Below are 26348 nucleotides of genomic sequence, written 5' to 3'. Positions count from 1 at the left end.
ATCTAATAGCTGTTATGAGCAATAAGGAACAGGAAGATGTCAGCCAAATGCAAACAATGTTTTTGGGGAGTCTTCGGACTAAAATGAACCCACGAACATTCAATAAGTCAGTAATGGGTGAAACGTCTTAAATTCTAATGAGAACGGATTATCCGGATATCAGTTTGTTGATTGCGAAGTGGAATGAACCCAGGTTATATACGCGTAGTTTAATCAGACGCAATGAAAACAAGACATATTGTATTTTCACGTGTCATTGTTTAATTTCTATCTTCAAAGGACACATCACAGTGTTCAAACATATTGGTCCCTTTTGATTTGAAGATATGTTTACTTTAAGTATTTCCTGTTAATTCATACACCGAGTACATTTGAATTGATCGCATTTGCTGCGAAACAACAGCTATCCAGTTATATCGCAGTATATGTCAGCAACACTCAATGTTTGTTCATGTAACATGTAGCACGTCTTGAGCTGGAGACACTAAACAATACAAATATTCTATAATCTATTAGAAAATCTGAAAGAGAAATTACATTTACACGGAAGAACGTACTGCCGCACAACTTATCATCTTTTTGTCAATACTTTCATCACGATTTAAAACACCATCCAAAAAATACACAATATTTTCATCACTGACAGCAACTAGTAATCTTTGACACAGCTGTGTATATAAGTACATTCTCCTTTAACTGCATTGGTTTTGTAACTATTTGATGCTGATGCAGTGTTTTAACTAAACATATATTTACACTGGAATCCTTTTTTTGTATGTTTTTCTATGACGGGGGCGCTAAGTGGTTATTAACGACCATATGTGTCACAATTACTTCCAGTTGGATCTCTTGTACATTCACACTTCTTCTTCTCTGAGGGGAAGACGAATGTATCCTGTTTGATAACGCCGGTGACCTAGAACTTGTCCTAGTGTAAGGGGTGGGGACAAACCCGCTATTTGAGTCGCACATCATAGACTTGTACGCATTACGGAAGTTTTCATTGAAATACCCATATATGATAGGGTTCACAGAACTATTAAAGTAAGACAACCAGTGAGCTATGGGATATACGTAAACATTGATTATATCTCTTTGATCAAGTGTAAGAAAACCGTGATCTGAAAGCAAAGACAGCGTATGTAAAGGCAACCATGAAAATGCAAATAACACAACCACGGCCAGTAACATTTTCACCACCTTGACTTTCCGTTTCCACGAAGCCTGTTTGACCTGTGTTGGAGCATGCTGACCTCCAGGTACGGGCTTCTCCCATACTTTCAATCCAATCTTTATATATAAAAGTACGATAACGGCTAACGGAATCACATAGCACGTAGCGAAGAGCAAAATCGTGTACAGTTTTCTCCATAACTGAGAGGTCTCTACACAAATGTGCAACGAGAGTGTCTCTTTGAAGAGGTCAAGGGTCATCGTCTTATCTTCAATGAGGAGCACTTGAGGCACCATGATGAAGAGGGCTAATGACCATACCGCTATGACGATCTTCTGCACTCCACGAATGCTGAATTTTGGCTCAGTTGGATGGACGACTGAGTAGAATCTGTGAATTATTACACAACAAAAACTAGATGCAATGAACTATAAGATGACAAACATTTGAAATTTGACATGAAGCAACAACACGAAAATTGATATACACTTAGCTTACACGTAAAGGATTCTAATAGGTAGGAATTGAAGATCTAAGTCTTACACATATAAAAGATTTTAAAGGTTACATAATATGGAAACCAATTAAACGTAGCCTGTGAACATAAGGTTTAGTGCTTCAATATTAGATTTGCCTACATGATTGGGGGTAAACAGCAGTCGGATATCATTTGAAGCAAAATTGTAAATAGAGAAATGTTCGCAGTGGTTTTGTGGTTTTCTTTACCGTGAACTTGAAATCACAGCAAAAAAAGCCATGCTATTGTGTGACTCTAGCACTACTATTGTTTAAGACGCATACTCAAAAACCACCACGCTCCTTTTTTTACCTACCACGAAATAAAATCCCCGCGAGCATTTCTGCATTAACAGTATCCCATATGGTTATTATAACCTTGAATCTCTTGACCTTATCAAGCTTTTAAGAAATTGATCTTGGTTTTCAAATAACGCTGATTCCATATCCTTGTAACTATTAACCTATTTAGCAAGTCAAGCGGTACCTTGATTTGCCGAAACATTGCTCTAGCTGTATACTATGGAATAAATTACCGTTCAAGGCCAACACCCAATTCTCGCTTGTACCTCATTTCTCTTGTCTGAATCGATTTGCAGCGGGGGCAACCTACGTATGTTTGCAATATAGTCAGGTCTTTTGAATCGAGCTCAAGGTTATGTCAATGAATTGAAACTACATGCAAAGAATGTTTGCTGTGACATTTTGTAGAAAGGTCATATTAGAACCTTACCTGTCAACTGCAATCGCTACCAGTGTGAAGACTGAAGCGGCAACGGAGACCACCTGGACCGCAGGCGTCAGTTTACACATGACATCACCAAATGGCCAGCCTGGGAGACATTCAAAAAATAAAAAAAGGGAGTAAGTCTCCTTAATAAAACGATAGTTAATAGATATACTACATCTAATATGCAATGACATTTCAGCTTATTTGTTATGTTAAAACGATTGACACTAAGGAAGAAGTCAAATATTGATATGTATTTCATCAAAGCCTGATGAAAAACACAAAAGAAATGACATTGTGTTTATAACCATTTACGTATGGAATGTATGGACATCAATGATATGTTTTATTGCTGATTAAGTGATGCAGAAAAAAGGGTTTTAAAATTGTACAATATGTGAATGAATTTTCAGAGAAAACATCATCCTTGCATTTTAGTAGATGGCTAAAAATGTATGCAGTGTTTTATGATTATGTATCATTATATGCAAAAATATGTTTCTTTTTAAGCTAATAGGTTAAATATGTTTAAAATAGCGTTCTACTCTGTTCCTGTCATTATTCATGACCTTGTGCATGTGTAGGCTGTGCGCTGTTCAAAAGGAATCGATTGGGCCATTATTAACAGATCGAAGCAAACCTGCCTTGCTTTTTAACTACTTTCGCAATGGTCCGTACTGTTAAACAGTTCCTTTTTCAATATTGCAGAGATCTCAGTATATCTAGTACCTACATGTAGGTCCAAACAAGTTAACATTACGACTGGTAAAAAGTTGCGGCACAATTATGCCGTATATCATTTTAAAAGATTAATTCTATACATACCTTTATCAGACGTTTGTTTTTTGATAAAGCTCTAATACCATTTAAGCAAACTCAACTTGATACATAAATATATCATGACAATAACAGAAAATTGTGATCATGAAATATTTTTTATGAAATATCTTTCCATTAATAGCTTGCATTGTTATGAATTGTTAATTCTTTAAAGGTACGGCTAAAGCATTTGCAACATAACTATAAAACATTACACCAGTTTGTTATATAATGTGCGACTTTAAAAAACTGCAGCTTAATTCAGTTAAAACCATATGGGCCATTGTGATAAAACTGGAATGCCAGATGGTCTCCACATGAATTCATGCATCATTTATGATGACTTTTGACACCCTTAATAGATAAATGGAACCAAACAAATCCTATTCGAGATGCTGAAGTCTGTTGAAATTTTCCTACATCAATCAATATGAAACGTATCCAAACCAAATAACATAAATGCGTGGGACGGTATTTTTCTGTTGATTTGAAAAGTATCAAAAGATTACGTTTAAAAAGTGGCAAATTCACTACACAAGATTGAAATATGCCGCAAGTTATTATATAATACATCGTAAATGCATATTTACCAATGAATACAATTTGCTGAGAGGTTCTTCGTCAACATGCAGTTTGATTTTTAGGCAAAAACGCTAACCTTTCTCTGTCTTTTCACTAATAAACTTTTTTTCTTGAAACAACGTTAATCATCTTACCTCTTATAATGTTATCCACCAGCGTGAATGGCATACAGAAGACTGCGACAAGGAGATCACTCACAGCCAAGTTTAAGAGGAAGTAGTTTGTGACAGTCTGCATGCGTGGCATCTTCAAGATGACGAAGCTGACCATGATGTTGCCGACGATGCAGAGGCAGAAGTTCAGGACGTAGAACAATACAAAGAGTGCCACAACCGGCTCCGTTTGCTTTAGATAGTCATTATCTGGCAGAAGGTCGTGCAATTTATAGCTTGTATTGTACAACGAATGTCCGCTGCCGTTGCCTTCAGGAAAGTCAAAGTTTTGACGCCTCGACGCCATTCTGAAGGTGTGAGAGACAGTTCTAGAGTGAGAGGTTCGCGGACTCCGACTTCCGGCTCCCGACTCGTAACCGATTTCCTCTTCAGTCTGTCAAACAATTTGGATAAAACGCAACCGTGACGGGCAAAGCTGGCTTACGGTGGCAAAAAGAGTACGGTCGGTGGTCAATATGGCAAGCCTTACTAATTCAGGACGCGATGTTTAGATAAATAAGCCCCGGTGTCATTCGATATGAGATTGTCAGTTACTGTTCTTAACCTCCTCTGGTGGAAGATGTAGAGGTGACGTTGTCAATCGATAAAGCCGTTTGCCACCTGGAATGAGGAGAAAGTTTGCGTACAACGTTATTCCTTAGGCAATGCTAAAGCTGTGTTGCCTTGGTTTGGGTTGTAAGGTAACATTAATGTATATTTTACATATTCTAAATGGATGTTTTCTAAAAAATAATGTATTTTGCACGTCTTAAACCCGTTAAAATCCACAGAAACCACAATCCCAAAACGTTTAAAAATGTAACAGTATAGCCATCTTGCACGCGATGGAGGAAACATATCACCTTACAAATAGAATGTAACGATTTACAGACCTTATTGCACATATTCCATACGCCTTGTGACTTCAAATAACAAGGGAAATAAAAATGCTACTTGACACTTGAAACGAAAAGATAATTCCCACTTCAATCACTTAGATACGCTCACTCAACAAAAAGGAAGTTAACTTTAAAGAAGCAATAAAATTCTATTTCTGGGCGTATCTTGTGGGAAATCTAAAAATTGCCTTATGGCGTTGTTGAAAAATGGTTGTCACCTTATCGTTCCGGTGAAGCACATGAAATCCCTAAAGATAGTGGAAAAGGCTATCGGCAAGTTCTACTCTATGATTGTCAATGATACACAATAAGATATAAAATATACAAAATGACAAGCATACAAAGTATTGAAAAATGCTTAGTAAATATAAACCAATGTCTTGAAATGCGTACAAAAACCGGTGTTATATGATGATCTAACATGCATGGAAGAACAAAAATCCAAATTTTGTTGTTATGCACAATACATAAACACATTTATAAGGATTAAGAACACCATACCATGTTCGGTAATAAAATAAAATAAGGGTTACAAGATGCCAAACAAAATTTGATATCGTTAAGTGATACACGCTGTTCCCTACCTGAATCATGCGGTGCGGGGCAAATGGTACTGAACTAGAGCCTCTTGACTGCCAGAAATATAAGGCATCTACAATGACCTAGAATAGTCTCGTGACCCGTTCCTGCATTGATGTACATCAGAGGCATTTATCATATTCTTCAAAAAACTAATCCAAGCTTTACCGTTCATACTGTGGTTTACAATTATGATACTTTCAGTAATTACAATTTTTAAGATATATGATCTGATATCTTAATAGTTACGTTTATTAAGATCTACGTTCTCTATTTTCAATCTAGAGGCCTGGATGATGCTTTTTTAGTGTCGGTTCAGGCCCTGGACAACATAACAACAATTTCGATTCAATTCTTTGTTTGGATTTTACCAGTTGTCAAAAATAAGGTGGAAAACATTGAACTTTTTGCATTAATTTTGTGCAAATTACACGTACGTCTTTAAAACGTAGACTTTGTCACGATTTGCTAACAGCGATTGTGTTTGCATTTTGGAAAAGACGCAAACGAAGGAACTCTCTCATGCATCTTTCATACCACGCGTCACCCCACAGGTTTGCATATATTATCTCTGGCGGTAATGCAAGAGTCTCCTGAAAAATGCAAACGTTTCAAACGCCGCGAAAAGGTCAACCATTTTACGTTCCAAGTAAATCGAAGTTACGGGGAGATAATAGGTATTTTATATCTCTAGGATTTAATTGACGGCAATCAGCTTTGATAATTTATGGGTTTTGTGGCTTTGACGTCGATCATAAATTCAAATTCAAATGCAGACTCTGAAATTCAACTGTTGGGGCAAAATAGCTTTCAAATGCTGTATCTAATTCATACTTAAGTCAGTGGTAAATTATAGATATGCTTTTTTGCGGCGCCTAGCATGTAATATAATAAGATTTAATGTTTCCTGTAATCATATTTGTAGCATCTATTTATTTCATATATGGAGAGTGCAATTTCGTTACTTTAGAAGAGCCCAACCTGAATTTTGGACAAGGTCAGGTATGTTTATTGGATAGGATTAGATTAAACCTAGAATCCAATTCTGTTGGTCGTTAAGTCGTTTGGGATGGAGTCTGTTCAAACCGCCTTGGTACGTTGATTAATATGTATACACCACTAACCTTATCAACTAAATCCTCACTGCGTATAGATAAAAAGGCCTTCTCCTGTTAAAACGAAATATTGCAGAGGAGTCTGAATGATAGCTTTTGACAACTGGCTGAATGAAAAGCTTCGGTTTAACGTTTATCATGATACGAAATCGTAACAAATTGATGAAACTCATCTCAAATGCATGAGATGACTTTCACACGCAGGATATCAGGAGCGCGGCCCATCAATCAACAATATCGTAAGTGATGCAGTGATATTTTTTTAGCGCCCAAAAGTTTGACGTTTCCAAGTTCACTGAACCTTCTACCTGATAAATGATTACTTTGCAAAGAAGATTTAGCAAGCGACATAATATCAGTCGAAAAAAAAATGCTCACTGTCAGCAAATTGGTGGAAGTACGCATGGATATGAAAAATACCTAATCGTAATACTTAAAGGCAGTAATGGTTTAATTGTGCAATATATCAACCAATATATTTACGAACGAATCTGGCTGTCATAACCATTCCATAAAATAAAAATGTAGATTACTTTTCGGTGTTATACTAAGGTTTGCGGGCAATTGTACATCGTGGCGCGAATATACTTAGTTTTACAGTAGTATACCACAGTAGATCCTATTGACATAATTTCATATTTTTCATACTTGATTAAAGATGCCAAATACCTAGGCCTCCTCCAGACGACACAAATTACAAACAAGTGGAGAGAAAACAATTTAACATACTCATACTCTAAAAATATGAAGTATGCAGAAGGAAATCTTCCTTACCGAGACCTCACGAATGCGTAACCTAACAAAACATACCAATTGACGCCATGAACTTTCAAATAAATGATGCCGACATATTTCAAAAACTTTCTGGCTACGGGGTTGTCAAACACATTAACCCTTCCAAGCTACTCCTTCGTTTTCAATACACCTTTTGGTAAGGCAATCATAAACACTTTACATATTGATGGATTTTGACTAGCCACAAGAGACCTAAACAGCTCGTGCGGTTACCTGATTGCCTTGGGTTTTCGTGATATTAGTGTAGAATGCAGCAATTCAAGCAAGTGTCTGGTTTAGGAACATACCTGGTTCTGTGTCCTCTTCATTCTGAAAGAAGCATTCTGATTTCTTCTCTCCTTGAAATTTGATATACGAAGCTTGACTATTGGTATTCAGCATATAAGGACATAACCATCAAAGCGTTTCACATTGGCGCCACAAGTAAATGATACTGCCATAATGCTGTATGATGAGAAGTGGTTATATAGTCTCAAAGGTCTTCTTTTTGCATGGTTGACGTTATATAAATTCTTTACCGCTGAAGCCACTCAAGTTCCGCGAGTTTCATGTCTCAAGTGCGTCATGAGCTGTCTGCAATTTTACCAGCATAATACTTGATTTCTGATGCTATCCCCATTGCAACAGGATGCGTTGGTTGCTACTCTCCAAGCAGAGGCTGTAGGGGAAGATGGTGACCTTCATCTCATTTGCCCCGATTTCTTTCCACCTGCCTACGTGGTGTACGTGGGGCTGACGAAAAGAAATAGGGCGCAACAGAAGAAGGTCACAATCTTCCTAAGCCAACATCTACAAGGAGAGTAGCTAGATACTTGCACTTAAGCTTCACAATGAAATAGATGAAAAATTACCGTAGGAATTTGGTTCATACACCATTGATGTACAATTGATTAGTCAATAATGTAAAATGTGACCGTTCAAAAATTGACATTCATCGATGTCATCATCAATTGATATTGAAAAAAGTTAAGTACTAACCTAATGCTAAGAAAAATAAATATGAAATTGAATAAATGCAAAATAGTTTCAAGTTTGTCTACTACGATGAGCCAACACAACATGGCATTTGACGAACGCCAACTAAAGAGCCTTGTCACACGATTAGACCAAGCAAATTACTAAGCTCCTTCTGTGGAGGTGTGATAACAAATTCTAGAGACCTCGCAACACTTCGTGGTCTCGGTTTTATTACTTTTTACGGCAGGCCTATTGTGCTTTCCATGTACCTAGTACGACACTATTTGACAAGGGCGTCTTTTGACATGTTTTAAAATGCATAAGCCAATAGATAACACAACACGGCGCCGTAGAACTCTCTGGAAGCTGCGTGAAAATTTTAACCGCGGGTATGTTATAGAACATCTACCTGACGTAGTGTGTTTGTTGCTGCCTTCATTTATGGGGACGTTTTACTCTGCAAAAATTAACGAATAGAAAGAATTAGAATTAAACCTTCAATTTTTGCTTTGCTTTGCTTTCCTAGCCAAATAATCACATATAGAAATGGAATAGAGCCTTTAGTATCAACCTGATGTATATATTAGTATTAAAGAATTATATATAGTCTGTAGTGTGGGTATTCTTTGATTAAAGTTCTTGCAAGTGAATTTGAGTAGATACAGCAGCACCAAATGAATAAATCTAGCATTCAGTATGGTGGATCGGTGTTATGTATGAGAGTTGCTGTGTTTTTTTGGCACCTTGTGCTTTTTTTTTCACGCAAATACTAGATCAAAATGGCATAACATCAATGGGCACTATTAATTTTAGAAATCCTGGTTTCATGAATTGATTCAACGTCAGCAAAGGTACTTTAATCCTCGTCTTCTTGTCTTCTTATCCTTCCTGTTGCCGATTTTTTTTTTCTTCACAATCCTTCTAAGTTGTTTATTTTTAAATCAGGGCAGGAATCTCCGGCTTTGTTCCGGTTACACATTTTGAACTTGGCTTACCATTAGGATTAGAATAGCTTTCATAGCAGGAAGTACAGATCGAATGAGGGACCTTATTCCGCGATGTTGAACGCAATTAGGCTTGTTGTTCTTACATTTGGGGGTAACTTGTGCTTGTTTACATTTTTATACATGTATTATATTTACTCACTTTCAATGTGAAGGCAATGTTTTAAGCAAACTAGTTAGTTGTAAGATATGGCTGAATACTTGTTCGACTGTTTTTGTAAGAGCTTGTTTGATTGCGATACTCTAAAGGTTGACCAATCACTATAATTGACCGATTGATCTTGAGCAGGTCAAGCTCACTGGCGTGGTTAGCTAGCCTTCCACGGGTCGTGACAGGAAATGCAAGAGATAGATACAGTATAAACAGAATTACAGGTTCATTGTACCAAGGAACTTCTTTGGGCTGGGGGGGTGGTGGGGTGGGGCTGCAATGGTCCGTTGTACTAGGGGACGTTGTTTGGTACAGTAGTTCCAGAGGACACTTTTAGTACAATGCGCAACGGCCAACGGCCTCCCAGTCATAAGACGGCCTCCCAGTCATAAGGAGGACTGTAAACCTTTACCAGATTAGGAAATTCACATCTAGTCTACGGGGGTAAGGTGCGGTTTTAATCATGAACCCCACATGAGATCTGAAATAATTTGAGTTAAGTTTTTTTTTTTTTGTTGGAGTACAAGTACAATGTGACATAAAACGTAAAGTAGTATATGCTACCCTTTCTTCAAATCTTAGTTATTCGTATCACGTTGTCCCTATCCGTCCACAATGGAGATCTTCATACCACGTAAAAGCCTCTAAAACAACTTTAACTGCATCTAAACTTTACCATGTATGGTTAGCAATTTTCCCCATGGGCGCCTTTACCAACTTCTCTATAAAATGTTATTGAAAGGTCGCAAGCCTACACTATTGAGTTCATACTCGTGATGTACTGAGAATATATACTAGTGCCAGCCTTGTGGCCAAATAATGTGAAATGTCTGTTGGGAGTGATACAGATTTATACACCTTCCTTTGGAGGGAAGTGGTTCCCTTTATGGTAGCTTATGACGTTGACGCTACTCCATTTTAGAAATATACATGTTACGACGTAAATGACACCTCTTCACCAGCTGCTTTCGGCAGATATGCTCACGTTGCTTTAGCATACGATGCCGGGAGTTGTTAATGCAATACTATTGGTGAAATAACTAAACTAGACACTATTCTTATCTTCAAACTACACAACAAATATTTTAAGTAGATTGGCTCAACATTTAACGTAAGTTAGGAAATGTCTAGACATAGAATGCAGTCATTTATAGTATTTTTAAGACTTTTCTCCAAGCTCTGATGAAGATAGTCTGTAACAGCTATTTTCTCAATCTTTCGGAGCCTTTTTTGGAATTTCATTATTTTCATAGTCATTTACATTTTTCCTACATCGTCCTTAAGAACAACGACCAAGGAAAGTCTAGTAATACTGCATTGGAGTAAAATATGGGCATGGTTCTGTTCACATCTAAGATTCTTTCCTTTCCACAGTTGACCGATTACTGCATATCGGACTGCTAGACATCGAGTGATTTCTACATTTTTTTGGAATATCTAAACTCTCTACGTGAGTGTTGTGTCAAATACTAACCTGTTGCATTACTTAGAAACTTTCTAGCATCTGTCCAAGCTGCAACAACAACAGCAGCAAAATATGAAAAATGGACCTTCAACTCACCGTGTGCTGTATGGACGGAATCGATGCTGGACTCACTTTGCTGTAAACTTCAGTAGACTGAACACAGCTTTGGGTGATGGATGGACCCCTGACTCTCTAAGTGCGATACATGTCCGATTGCATGTCCATCTTTATGTATGAATGGGTAGGCGAGGTGTTTTTTTTTTTCTTCTTTTCTGATCATAATGGTCTCGTGTCGGTGCCACGTGCCACTCTACACGGGACGTATTCATAATTTTAATGTCACACTCCTTCCATGTAATTACTAACCCCGTCCATTGTTATTTCTCAAAGAATGGGATCCCTTACAGTTTCATATTTCTTTTGATGTAGTTTTCGTCTCGTGTCAGGGCCACGTGTCGTTTTATACTTGAAGAATTCATGTTCTTAACGTCACTCTCCATTCACATCATTGCTACCCACGTCGATTGTTATTTTACAATGAGTGGCATTTCATGAAAGTAATGGAGAAATGAGTCATATCTGAAAGGGCACCGCATCCCATCTGTCATTACTAATGAGCACAGGGACAAAAACCTGTCCTTGGCAAACTGACATGTGGCACTTGAATACAGTTTTTCATAGATACCCCTTTGTTTGTCAAACAGTGAAATCTATGTCGTGGTTGCTATGTGCAGAGTAAAGTTTGTGATGCGTTGATGAAGGTTAGAAATCCAGGTAGTAAAATAAGAGTAACTGCTTGAGTGACTATTTTTGGTTTAAAGTTTGTGATGGTGTGGTGTTACACGTGATGTTACATTCAGATCAGGTAACTTCAGATTGAGCTGAACTGGTTCCTTTTACAAAACAACATGCAACTCCAAGATTCCCAGAAGATTGCTACGTACTATATCCGCCCCATAGGCTTTACAAAATGTGTTGCAAAGTTACAAACGGAAGAAATTACCGGGGTGAAATATGAGCACTGATAAACTAAATTCTGTTGAACTACGTATCTACAAATACACATTAGAATGGTCATGGTAGAATTCTTGAAATGTGATTGAGAAAATTGACAAAAGTTATTGATAAACAAATATTGATAGAAATCAAATTAAGTAACTGCAACAAAAATATGACATCAAAACGGTGCATCTAACTCTACTACTACACCAGAAAGATGGGGGATACAAACTCAGTCACGTTCAGTTCCGCAATATCGCCACGACACCTTGCGGCAAAGAGTAGCAGAGTAGAAAAGACTTGCCGATATGGAAAACTATTCACTGTGCTAAAAGTTGTCTACAGCATTACTTTATTTGGACATCAAAGACTTTTATTTCAAGAAAAACAACAAGTAGAAAGCTTATATAACTGCAGCTGCTCACAAAAATAGCTTTACCTCTAAATGTATTTGTCTCTACGTACCTCCTGTCGAGAACCAATTATTCATCAACGTGTAACTTAAATAGCTCACAGTGCTCACTGCTGCGTATTTTTGACATACCGTACACCTACAGTGATAAATTACTAATAGCAACACGTAAGATCTGATGACAGCGCCATTTCTTATCAGTTGAAAACGTTCAATTACAGTAGTAAACATGATCAACCACACATTGCAGCTGCTAAATGAAATGACATGAGCTAACATGGCAGTTAGTTGCGTATTCTCACAGCATGTAAGATGCAATCAACTTTGGTACCTCCGCGGAGATGTGAATCTGCAACATTGCACCTCTCGAATTTGGAATAATGTGTTCATGTTTTAAATTTTTCAGACTGCTGTACATTCACATGATGTCAATAAATTCATCTACTTACATTCTATTAGAAAATTAGAGTCTGAACTTTAGTCGCTAGAGTTTCTTTATACATAGATCTCACAACTTTGCGTATCTGTCTTTGATTCATATTTCACGAAACATTAGGACAACACATAATGAATAGTCTTCGGTTACTGTAGACATTTGTTGAATCATTTATACTATAACATGATAATTAACACTCAATATTTTTAAAAGTCTATATCTATCTGTTCTGGACATGGATTCCTACATAAATACGAGAACGAGTACGTACGCATGATCTAGAGCTATCCACCATCTATGGCTACTCATGAAAATTCATATCTATCTGTTTTGTACATGGATTACTGGCATAGTTACGTACAACAACCTGAACATGATTAAAATCAGTATCAGTTAGCCCTGGTACAACTGCAAAAATTGTGTAAAGTAAACTATCTTCATTTAATCATTTTGATTGTAGATATATTGATAAACATCACCATTCACTGGTCAATTCAATATCTTGACACTGTGCTAATATAAGCTTTACTATCACAATGCTGTCGTAGCAATAACAACATTCAGAACCCTAAAAAACAATTTTACGCGAACATAAACACTAAAACCACATCAAAGCCGACCAAGCGTGGCATTTCCTTTTGTTAACGGCATGTAATCTTTGTCCTGTAAAATCTTTAAATCCATACAGCAAGATATTAAACTGCATGTTTCATATATGCTATCATAGTCGAGGGTATTCTAAGCACACAAGTGATCGAGCTAACCAAGCTTGCAATTGACTTGATCCTCTACACCAGCTGGTTTGCATGTTTTAATCAAGAACAGATCCAGAACAAATCCAAGGCTTAACCTTACAGATTGCATTCATTACCATTCTGGCCTTCCTTTATTTCAATCAAATCCATGTTACCTTGGTCGTTTTTAGGCCGTCTTGAATCCTTTACCGATTTTCTTTTGTAGAAGAACTCAAGATATCTTGATGAAAATATCGATTTGAAAGCGTTTCGGAAATTCTGGTTGAAGTAGCCGTATATGATAGGATTCATACAGCTATTGAAATATGACAGCCAGTGCGCTACTGGATACACATAGATGTCCACAACTTCCTTCGTACGCACGCTGAGATCCCCATAATCGTACAACATGAATATTGTTTGAAGAGGAAGCCAGGAAAATGCAAATAACACAACCACTACCATGAGCATTTTGATGACTTTGACCTTTTTACGGAAATCTTGTTCTTTGATTTCCTTCGGGGCGCGGTCGCCTCCCGGAGTAGGCTTAGCCCAAACGGTAAAACCAATTTTGGCGTAGAGACAGGCAATCACAGCCATCGGCGTAATGTAACAACAGAGGAAGATAATGGTACTATACACTTTGCTCCATAAGGGAGATGTCTCCATGCACAAGTGTAAGAATAGGGTGTTCTTATAAGACATCACCCCTTCTTCAATTAGGAGTACCTGCGGGATCATTATTACAAATGAGAGTCCCCATATAGCCGCCACTGTCTGAATCAGCGTTCTGGTCGAGGGTTTAGGCTCTGTGGGGTGAACAACCGAATAGTACCTGAAAAAAAATATATATTGCTGAATTCTTCAGGATACATTTCTATACAAACAAACTTTGTATGATGTATTACGAGGCAAATAAGTATAGGATAAAAAGAACGAAAGATTCCAATATTTGTCATGTACATACCTATCCCCCCCCCCTACTTTGCCCCTGAAGGGGTTATTTGGGGGCAACCCCTATGTAGATGTAAATGTACCACCATAACAGCGACAGTGCTATTCGTGATTTGATTTTGATTGCAATTCTCTCAAATCGAACAGCGCCGTCTATTGAGTAAAATGACAATGAAGAAAAGTTGCACATAAACTTACAATGTATCTAAATCTGGGCACCATAATTGATGATGCGATATTGTAATCAATGATAGACATTTTACATTTCAGTGAGAGTGCACTAAAAACGCATGTCAGAATTAATCTTAGTTTCATCTAGCATAGAGAAATCCGCATCGCTTATCCAAAGAGATTGCCACTGATGAGATGAATTACATGATTATGTAAGGAAAATGGCATTTTGAATTAAGTGCACACCTGTCCACTGCAATCGCCACGAGTGTGAAGACTGACGCTACCACAGAGACCACAGTCACCGCCGGTGTCAGCTTACACATTACGTTACCGAGGGGCCATCCTGTATACAAAGTGAAGAATTGTGTTATTCATGATATTGGTTTATTTGTAAGAATTCTCCCGTCATTAGTTGTGAGAATATTTTCATGGCCGACAATAGTTGTGAGAATTTGCCGTTCAGTTACTAGCATTTCAATCTATGGCTATCTATTTACATTATACAAAGTCGCTCATAGAACATAGAAAAACACCCCCCAAAAAACACTCAAAGACATATATAAACATGCATAAAACTTTTATTGCATCCTGTAGTTTACCTAACATGAATTATGGATGTCTATGATAGCTCGTGCTATACTGGAAAGTATAGGCAAGAATGAACATGGTTTAAGGGGTATGATGAATGAAAGGTCTCGGTCACGGGTGACGTACATTCCAATAACACACCTGAAGAAGTGCACTTTGCCTGAGCCGATTTGCTGAACGCACTATAGTTGAAAATGATATCCATACAGGCGAAACAGCCCATTCCACAAGACGGCGATCGCACTGTGCTCTCGCTACGACCGAAATCGAATTGATTTCAAAATTGAAATATCATGTAACATGCAGAAGTATGAGTGAAAAGATAACAAAACGATCAAAGAGGAGAAAAATTCGTTTTTCTATCTATGAAATTCGTTGAGCGCTTTGTTAAATTTGAGGTCGAGGAGAGCTCGTGACGAGGGCACCGTCCTAATGGAAACCGGGTATAAGATTGGCAATTTGAGTTGATCGTGCCGATTCATTAACATGTTTTAATGTTGTTATTGTATTGGAAGGACCGGTGTTATATACGTTCACTACTCACCCCTAATGATGTTATCCAGAAGAGTAAATGGCATGCAGAAGATGGCCACCAGGAGGTCGCTCACTGCTAAGTTCAATAGGAAGTAATTTGTAACTGTCCTCATCCTCGGTATCTTCAAGATGACGAAGCAGACCATGGAATTCCCAACGATGCACAGAGCAAAAGTGAGAACGTAAGAAAAGATGAAGAGCGCTATGATTGCGGTGGATTGCTTGAATCTCGCATCAGCATAGATCTTACTTAAAACTTCAGAAGAGTTCATGGTGCTGTCCTCCGATCCCGTTAAGTTGCTGCTGTCCCATTTAAATGGCGATGGGGTAGACATTGTAACGAAGACGCATGCATACGCGGTGAAAAGATAGATAGAAATACAGTTTAGATGAGTCTTCCTCTTCAAATCACTATGATGGCAATGGCAGCAGTTGCACACGCGACCCTTCTGAACTGAAAGTATTTACGTTGATGGTGTTTGAAGAATATGAAGGGTATCCCATCGAGGAAAAGGTTTCCAATGTCGACACAACCTACGGAAATACACCAGAGGTGCCATTAGTGACGCAGAGGGATGTAACATTTGAGGAAATAATCAGAATGTTTGTCGTCTATGGCTTATTACGGTAATGACCTGCAGCAAGCTATCGACACTAGAGGTCTCTGGTGGCTCTATGAAATTCCTGTGGGGGCAGAGTTGAAGGCATTTATTCCAAAATGTATTTTCCTTTTCAAATTAAACGTTCTCATCTTCATTTAGTGGACAAAGGTCGGTTATATAATGTGTTTATTTTGACTATGATAACGACTAGTAAATTGAACATGAAAGGATTACTCTGTTACGCACATTGTAATGATAGCCCCCGTATGATCCCATGCATGAAATTAGTTATGATCAAAGATAATTCGCACTACAACGCATTTTATCTTGCTTTTAGCAATCGTACCATGGTGACAATATACGATTATATGAGGATAACAACCGACACTTAACCACAGCTCTGCCTGGATGAGAGAAATTGAATGAAATTAATAACACATTACAGTATTCATGACTTTACGTAAAAGGAAACATTGCAAGAGAACGGTTCAGAACATTGGCTGGAGGCAAGGATGTCTGCTTTCTTATACCGTTCCTGAAAGAATCATACTCGATGCTTCAGAGCACCACAAAGGAATAGTCACTACTGGGTAATAACTAACTTGCGCTTCACCGAAGATATTGGCAGATTGTCGAAATTTCTAGGAACAGTAGTAACTTAGTAAATTATCTAGAAAGAGATCCTTTCCTAGCTATAGCTAAGACAAAATTCAATTATCGCAACAAGAAATCATTTCCTAGCTTATACAAATTGGGATAGAAAAGCACATAACTCTTCCTCCAAGATCTGACTGATGAGCACACTAGTCAAATCCTATTCCGGAACATTAGACGTTTACGGCAACACTTGCAAAGGGAATAAAATTAACAGAACTGAAAAAACTATTTTGGGGATCCCCAACAGGGAAAACATGAGAAATGATAATATCTTGCATAAGACCAGGTAACCCATATGCCCTTAGAGTTGCAATGGTATGGGCAATGGTATGGTAAGTTAGTCAGGGAAAACTATGCAGGGAATTAATTCAACATTATCACGACATGGCTAGAAATTTCGCTGCTGCAGTTATACTCTTGAATATAGTTGTTTTTCATTGAAGAAAGAACGATGATATAATATATCGTAAATTGCTTACAAATATATAGCATGACAAAACTATCGTTATACATTTATAAAAATCATTAATGATTGGCATTTTCAGCCAACACACTTACCTTTCCTAACGAATATGTTGCTCTGGTTTGTTTTGCTTGATATCTTCGAAAATAAATCAATAAACTGCTCCAGGCAGGTACATGTAAGTGTTGCTTCACCAGACGTCGTGTGAATGATTCCCTACAACTCGCTCTTCCCTTTCTGAAGGGTGAAACATGGAAACTCATGAAGTGCACAGGAGCGCCTCCTGATACATCCTTAGAGCAAACGTAATTATCTACCTGACTTACCACCGGGAGCTTACCCATAGCACCCTCTTAGGAATTAGGCTTAGCTTCGTGAAATGTCAAAGGTCTGATACAACTTTCACAAACTTCAGGAGCTGGGGCCAAGGACAAGAATAGGTGAATATCAGCAGATGTTTGTTTTTTTTCTTCTTCCCTGCCGGCAGTTTTATCGACCTGGTCTTGAGCGTGAAGGTCTAGTGATGAGATTTGGAAGATGCCTTTGGTACCTGAACCATCTCCTGACAATCCAATTTAAAGTGCGGGTGGGCTTAGTGCTTCGTAGTCGTGCACATCTAATATCAAAAGTTTTCATTTCTATTGAAGGCTGAGAAATTTAACATTCCGGACACAACCTTGCTAGACTCATAGAATAAGAATTCAATCAAACATCTACATACATTCTGAACAAAGGAAATAAATCTAAATTGATCGAAATATACAAAATAGATTGTAGCATTATTTACTTAAAGGTCTCATCTTATGAATTTTTTACTAGCAACATTATAATTGTCAAAGTTATGCTTTTGTGATTTTGTGTACAACACTTTGTACACATTATCATTTGACCGTCTTCAATGTATTATGAAGTATAGTGAATAGCACCCAGGTTATAGTGAGGTCGTTGAGATGATAGATGGTAGTTTCTCTGCACAGACGAGCTACTTCTATCTTCCTAATACTGAAAGATGCATGATATCTCAGAGGCAGAGATGCCCCGAACAAGTTAAAGGACACACTATTTGTCAATGCTCATGTAAATTTCATGTTCTGATCGTACATATAGATAGCTTATATCTGTGCTGTAGAACCTGTGATAGAATAGAAAATCAAACAGAATACAAACTGATGCAAGACAGATACTTCTTTGTTTTTCAATTTCAAAAAGAATGCATTTAAATCCAAGGCAAATATATCTTCTTCTTTTTAACTCTATCTAGACTGCCCGCGCCAACTTTGACGTCGAATAACTGCCGAATAACGTGTACTAGGACTACCAAACTTCGTAACTTTTCCTAGAATTTAGTTGGCAACAATTTTATGATAACAGTATAAGTTGACTTCTTTTGTGTTGCCATAGCAACGCGGGTACCATTGACATGTAAGAAAACTTTGATATCAATATGATGACCTTTTTGTAGCCATTTTGTTTAATACCTTGATGTATTACGGGAATTCCATATAAAGACTGTTTCAGCAAACAAAATACATTAACGACGTCATAATTACGTCATATTACGTCATAACAATACCAAAATTACAGGGGGTTTTGGTATTTACTCACTCTGTAAATTTGGTGATCATACATCATACTGTATTGAAGTTATGAAGGGGGCGACTGAGATCCCCCTCCCCGGTCCTAAGAATCCCCCAAAGAACAAGTCTAGATATGGTTAACTCATTTTATGTATGCTGTGTTACGTGGGTCTTATGGAGGCTACTATGGCCAACGCATGGATTATTCACCTTGATGGAAACAAAAGAAACTGAAAGAAACTTACAGTCGCATGAGTTGCAGTCAACAGATAATGACGACATTGCGTCTTTACTATGCATGTTATTACTACTTGCACAGACTTAAGTATCTCCGCAACATATTTGTCCGTTTTTACCTTTCATGAAATGAACCTGATATGGAATAAAACCTTTCGATTTGGTAGAGGAAACTTGGTTAAGCTATTTCCTCCTTTATTTTCGCAAAATACAATTATTCTCACAAAAGGAACAAATGAAGGGTGTACCTAAAATGACGTGTTTATATTTTACGTTTTTCATGAAAAGATTTGTATCTAATAAATTTGAGCACGCCACCATGTATATACATTATGACATATACTTTCGGATGATGCGGCAAGGGGTATCTTAACGTTTTCACACCACCCTCAACGTTCACAAACTATTTAACAGGAATACTAAGTAGCTCGAAGTTGTATATATTTGCTGTAAGATACAGGTAAGATGTGATTGCACATAACGTATCATGTTATATATATCATATCACACAATATGATATTGTCCCGCCCTGTTCATATATCTACCTATGTAGGCCAACTCCATGCAAAAATGAGACATTGTTTCACATTCCTGACACAGAATACTATCATCGTCATCATTACATTGAATACTGTTTTAGCCATTAGAATGCACTTTATTAGATCGATTGTTAATCATGTTATAGATAAGCTCTTAAAAATTTTTGACTATTAGAAACATTCAATTGTTATGTATCTACAATTTGCCAAAGTTCTTCTTCTCATTACACACACACACACACACACACACACACACACACACACACACACACACGCACACACACACACACACTGAGCTGAAAACATAACCTATATTTTGCATGGAGGTAACAAGCGTCTAGACCCACCTTGTGACTTCACCTCACGCCCGGCCGTATTGGAGAAGAAGCCTCTCTATTGCTGGCAATCAGAAGTAAACCCGGCACATGCGTTTACCATTAAGCCTTTTGCGCGTATCAGTGTTGCTGAGCTGGTGTCTAATGGCGTTAAAGTCACCCTCTTAGAAGGGACGGGATTGGTTGCCATGAATATGAATTAATACAATACATTAAATATAGATGAACGCCAGGTTCAAGATTGAGCCAACTTTATAGATTGTTAGTATGATGAAACAAGAGGTACGGGGGGAATGACTTAAAATCGTTTTTTTGTTCATATTTTTGGTTCTTTACTTAATTGAGAGACACGTAGATTAATAACAGCTGACAAGTTCAAAGAAACAAAATGCAATAACATATTCTGCAATGTATTTGGAACGCATAGCCCAGCAGTATGACTGATAGTTCTATTAGTCTTTGTAGGGGAGAAATTTATGAGCAAAGTCACAATGGGTAGGAAGGTGGTGGGCTAAAGTACTTTAGAATATGTTAGAGATATATCTTAACATTCATCTGCCAGAGGACTGACATTTATCATTTGAAAACAGATTACACAATATTTTCACTGAAGGAAAACACTAATAGACCATGGCTGTACCTTTCAAGGTCTATATCTATTGCAATCATTTCAGCAGAGATCTTCAGCGCATTATGAATTCCTTCCAAATTAACAAACAATAACAATGAGATATTTTATGTATAAAGCTGTTCATGAAGTAATGCATATCTTTCGAAAACAAATGAATATCGATATGCTAGATAATCTAATCGGACTAATGTTTCTATGATCCGTTTCCTTAACAATAAAGCTCATTAGTTTTAATGTATATAAGGATTAACAATTGCCAATGAGATATCAGACAATGCACAATACTGTACAAGAACGCTGGCAACACGAAAGCTAAGCTTCATTATCAAAATAAAAGCAAGTAGATTGACATACCTTTAATATGATATTTTTTCTCTTCAGCAATTGTTCCTCGAACATGAAAAAAACAATGTTCTGCATTTCTCCAGGTTGCTTCTTATGATGTGATATCGTCTAGGTATGTCTATGTTTAACCGATGTCCGCGCGCGGTGAGAAATAACGTCTAGTTTTCCATTTCAAATGAGTTTCCAACGGTGCTTACGTCATGCAGATATTCGCATGTTCCAACGCCAATTGTCAATGTCAATTTCTCTTTGACTAGTTTTAAAGTAAAAGTTTTACTTCTTTTATTGATATTGGTTGGGGATATATTATATCACAAGACAATTTTAGATCATGATAAAAGTGACGAATATCAGTTATGTTCTTTCTCATATTTCATACCTATTACATCGGGGACAATATTTCTGCCCAATATATAGCATCTTATATGCAGTATCATGTATCCATAAGTCAGTGTCTATCATCAGGATTGTATGCTCCGGGGATGAAAGCTATCAACGGAGAACTGGACACCGTGCAATTTGAGACGAGCGTCAGCCTAGGGAATCTATCAAACGCGTGTGGCTAGATAATCAGAGGACCCATTATATCTGTGCACGGAAGATCATCTATAGGAATCCAGAACTGCAAAATTCTGAATCAAGTAAAAGAAAACTAACAACCACGATAAAGGGGGAAGGGGCAAAAACGAAAATGCTTTAGAAAGTTTCAATTCTTTTCGTCGTTGAAACCAGACATCACAAAAAAATAGAAGCTTTAGATTACGTTAAAAAAATCTGAATAATTTTAACTATCTTCATGATTAAATAAGCAGCTGACATTTAATGGACATAACCTAAGGTAGAACTAAAACACTAATTGTATTCCTTTACTTGAACACCAGCTGTTCCTGCCTGGACAATTTATAATAGGGTCTGTTTTAGCAACATTCCTCAAGGTTTCCAATTCACTTTCTACAGCTCTGTTCGGTGAGCGTGCCTTTGGCCACTTCATCAGTTTAATGGTTTGTTTATCCGTACGAATCCGTCTTTCCCCCTACCCTTTGAATGTCAGGCTTTCTGGCATTAAGCCCAACTTCTAAGACTATGGTGAACATGTGTAGGCAATGGTCGCTTTTGAATGCATAGCTAGGATATCAAAGCTACGAAATGACCTTTACTTATGCTCAGTTGACCTATTGACGAGCATTGAATAGCGATAAGCCTTTAGGTTTTAAATTGTTCAGAAAAGGCATCGGACTTTCTGTGCCAAACAAAACGTATTTGTATCGCTGCCTAATTAAGATTCTAACGCAATACTTTAAGCATTATCAGCATATGTCAGTAATTATGGATTTAAGAAAATAAGCACCACTTACATTACTTCACAGAGCTATGGAGGATCGGGAGAGGTGGACAAAAAGTGTCAACATGCTCCTCAAGATTCAAGTTGTCAGCATCCAACGGAACAAGATAAGTGCATATGTGCCGAATATCAAAATTGACAACGCCGTATTCAGTCACGTATTCCCCTGGATTGTACGTTTGGTCCAACTTGTTTTCTATCATCATTACTCCATATGTTAACTTAAAGATAAAGTCTCGTCGGTTATTATATCTTTCCAAATCTATGTTTTAACTCCAAACAAGAAAAGGGCGTTCTTAAGAAATCGACTTTTGACGAACAATGCCTAGCAGTCCATGAATATATCAGTACATGTTTATGAATCAGTACCATCCTTATCAGTATCATTCAATCTATATAAATCCTCTTTACAAAATAATTATTATCATTATTACCATTGTTTGAAGTTATTTCTCCAGCAAGCAACGTTTGTTATTCATACTTTTACTCAAGCCATTTTCCGCACAAATTCGTAACAGTTTCAGTAAGCTTCATCATCTACACCATCATTGTTATAGGTTGACACGATGCTCGGTGGTTCGCATGAATTGATTTTAAAACCACAGTTGATAGGTTGTCGGCTTATTTTCACTAGACAGCGCTCCATGCAACCTTTTAAAATCTTATGCTTCGGAGAGCACGGTTACGATGATCATGATGGAATGCAATCGTTTACCTGCCTGCTGAATAAGCAGCAGGTATTTTCATACGTGTTTAAGGAAATGCCAGTAATATCAATAGGGATGTGCTTTTTTCTATTAAAAAATCAAAGCTACTAAAAAATTAATGGTATATGATACGTTACCGCGATACTTAAAAGACAACCATGTGCATCTTTGTATTTTGACAGACAAGCGTCCAAACAATACAAAAATGTACTTTTTTTTTTGTCATTTCATCGATCCTGATACAGGAGTAAGATTGATAGCTGAAGAGCAACAGCTAATCTAGATAGTAAGTGTGAGAGTATGGAGGGTGTGATCACCATATCTGAGTTGAGCAGGTGGCCAAATCACACACATGAAGCTCCTCTAGATCTAACCTATAGTTCATTGATCTCACCGCCCCCTACACCCACACGCAGGTGTTGGGAATATCACTATTTGACTTTCAGCGCTTTTTAGCAATTCAGAACGCTCTGTAGCCATGTCACGTTCAAGTATACCCACTGCTGCATTGCAATCACATCCTTGAAGCATACTTGAAGAAACAAATTACTGCAGTGGAGTGGGCTTCGTTCCACTGTTGCTGCTCGCACCACCGTTTCATTAGGTCCCTCACATCGTGAAATGTCAACTAATAAACTGTTTATCCAAGATCGATACCCATAAGGATTTTATAGCTTTTTTTTATTTCCTTATAGTACGTTAGAATCTTCACCATATTCTGCCGTAGTAGTATATATAGCTTATGGCATTAATAGCAATTAAGTTACGAAATGGCAGACGCATCTGTTTTCTAAATGTCTCTAACCGATTGCCCTCAGCAGTAAATATTTGGGATGAACTTGTTTTAGTATTCATAAACACAACTCTTTTGCTTGCACAGTCATCATTATACAATGTAGCTTTATATGTATCCAGTACTGTATACCCCACTTTGTACACGCTTCAACGATGAGTATGACCATGTATGTATGTATGTACCCAGTACCTATTACAGTCGACAGTCTAGGAATATACGTTAGTCGAAAGCATTCAATTTGTTATAAATTCCAAAACTGATCAATTAAAAAGAACTTTTAGTATGATTGGAACGATCAAAAAGTAATTAAAAGTTTGTGGCCATTTCCTTACATAGTAAACTTTCACAGGCGACGTTGAATAGCGCCATTGATTTCAAGAGCAAAGGTGATGTCGTTTAGCCGAACGAAGATGTCAAAAATCCTTGCACGGTTCACTCAAATTACCCAGAATCGAGCATGGGTTAGGTTCGAGAATTGCCAGCCTTATATTTTATAAGCCTTATATCTAACAAATAACAAAGATAAAGCCCGACTTGTAAATTGCATTTTGTCTGATCTTTCATCTAGGCTGTAACATAATAGTTTTTGATACGATATCCGCGACAGCACTGTATCCTTCAATTTTCTCTCTGACGTTAGTAACGAGTACCATTGAGGTCTACCTTCAACATCACACTGAGTTTAAGCAATGTCACCTTGCAAATTGGAGCAATAGACCTCAGAGTCTAGTGAGAATTGTGACTACCACCCCTTCACAACTACAAGCATTTATAATAATTGGTAGCAACGACGTACGTAGATTATTTTTGAACTCCGATCTCAAGAAGATAACTCATTGGAGCTGAATGTGGTTTAGGAAATATTCTTCCAGGTCTTCTTATGTCTTTGGTGATGCAGTACTATGTATCGTTATTGTGAAGTTGTTTTTTTCGTCTCTTGGTCGATGTTCTTTAATTTGCTGTTCCTATATATTTCAGGATTTGGACTGCTTGTCCACGTTTATTCTACCATGAATAATCTATAGCTTTTTTAAAGCTTAAAAATCTTCAATGTATTTGACATCCATGTGATTACACAATGTAAAGAACGCACCATGTGTCGTCTCCAAAATATACATGCATTAGAATTCACGTAGGATTCAATGTATCAGATAACAACTTCATACTTTCGAGCATTTATCATTATCATACTTTGCAGAATTTATTATAACGTTGCCAATGTACTGACGTGGGTGGCAGGTCTTGTCATTCCAGGCTCCTTCTTGGTTAAACTCCGAGCAAAACTGCAGTCGACAACATCATCAATCATGACGATAATTGCCACCCACTCCACGTCAAAAACATACTCATCTATAGGAGTCAGCGACCTTTCCAAAGCACTTTAGGTCTCCTACAGCTGTTTGCACGGCCATTGCATGCTAACAGCTTGTCAAGAACATGTGTAAATAGCTTGTCAAGAACATGAATCGATAATTACAAATGAATGTGAACGTGGGCGTATGGGAGAACACTGGAGCCTGGAGGTGGTAGAGGTTGAAGAGTCTCGATCATTAGACATTACCAAGCTCTAACCCCGTGCGTGGGTTGAGGAGCGGATATGCGAGAAGCACACTGAAAACTCAATGGTGAATTTGAAAACAAGAAACCTTTTCAACTGTCAGGTCGTTGGACTGTTGCACTGGCCTTTTTTTTTTAAATTTGAATTTAACGGTTGTCTGCTATTTATGCGAGAAGCACACAGAAATCTTGTTTGCAAATTTTAAAAAAATGCAAACATTTCAACTGTTAGGTCGTTGAACCGTTGTACTGGTCTTTTTCATTTGAAATTAACCGTTGCTTATTATTTCAAAGTCACCAAAGATAATATTAGTTGTCTTATACGTAAGAAAGAATGAAACCTGAAAAATATTTCACAATGTACCGGTTTAAACAGCGGGCACGATGTAAATTACATAGAACAACAGTTATCTATCACCAAAAAAATCATAGCCAAGACATGTCCATGCCAGAACAAAACTAAACGTTTTGCTGCAGTGTCAAAGGAAGCCACTAGGGGTCCGTAACTTTCATTTGCTTTACCGGGCCTCATCTATTCACATGTCAAAAATTTAATTAAGGAACCAATGTCTTCTTAGTTTTCGCTATCATCTAACAAAACCTTTCGGTAAAGGTGGCATAATTATCAAAATATCCTCACGCCAAAATAATCATTAAGCTAAGATTCTGTGTCTTAAGCCATTACCACCACCTATGTATGTATTGGAGATCTTTTGCTTTTCTGAGTTCTATCTCATCCGTTTTGAGTTATTTTATTTTGACACAGTTCTTCTGTAGGCCGGTTCATTACC

The 26348-nt window shown here is 37.5% G+C and overlaps 2 protein-coding genes across 2 annotated transcripts; both read right to left on the bottom strand.

Annotated features, from left to right (window-relative positions):
• Positions 1-296: 296 nt before the first annotated feature.
• On the bottom strand, positions 297-4452 carry LOC136448988 (neuropeptide FF receptor 2-like). The gene is made up of 3 exons (XM_066448741.1): positions 3956-4452; positions 2424-2523; positions 297-1564 (listed from the first exon to the last, which is right to left on the bottom strand). Exons 1-3 carry the CDS (start codon positions 4278-4280, stop codon positions 784-786), a joined length of 1206 nt encoding a protein of 401 aa, XP_066304838.1. The 5' UTR covers positions 4281-4452; the 3' UTR covers positions 297-783.
• Positions 4453-13566: 9114 nt separating this feature from the next.
• Positions 13567-17671, bottom strand: LOC136448955 (neuropeptide FF receptor 2-like). Its single transcript, XM_066448708.1, has 4 exons — positions 17587-17671; positions 15780-16303; positions 14891-14990; positions 13567-14354 (listed from the first exon to the last, which is right to left on the bottom strand). The coding sequence occupies exons 2-4, from the start codon at positions 16102-16104 to the stop codon at positions 13637-13639; spliced, it is 1143 nt and encodes a 380-aa protein (XP_066304805.1). The 5' UTR covers positions 16105-16303; positions 17587-17671; the 3' UTR covers positions 13567-13636.
• Positions 17672-26348: the final 8677 nt, after the last annotated feature.

The sequence above is a fragment of the Branchiostoma lanceolatum genome, chromosome 14 (genome assembly GCF_035083965.1).
Source record: "Branchiostoma lanceolatum isolate klBraLanc5 chromosome 14, klBraLanc5.hap2, whole genome shotgun sequence".
NCBI lineage: Eukaryota > Metazoa > Chordata > Leptocardii > Amphioxiformes > Branchiostomatidae > Branchiostoma > Branchiostoma lanceolatum.
This window is presented reverse-complemented; position numbering and strand designations above follow the sequence as displayed.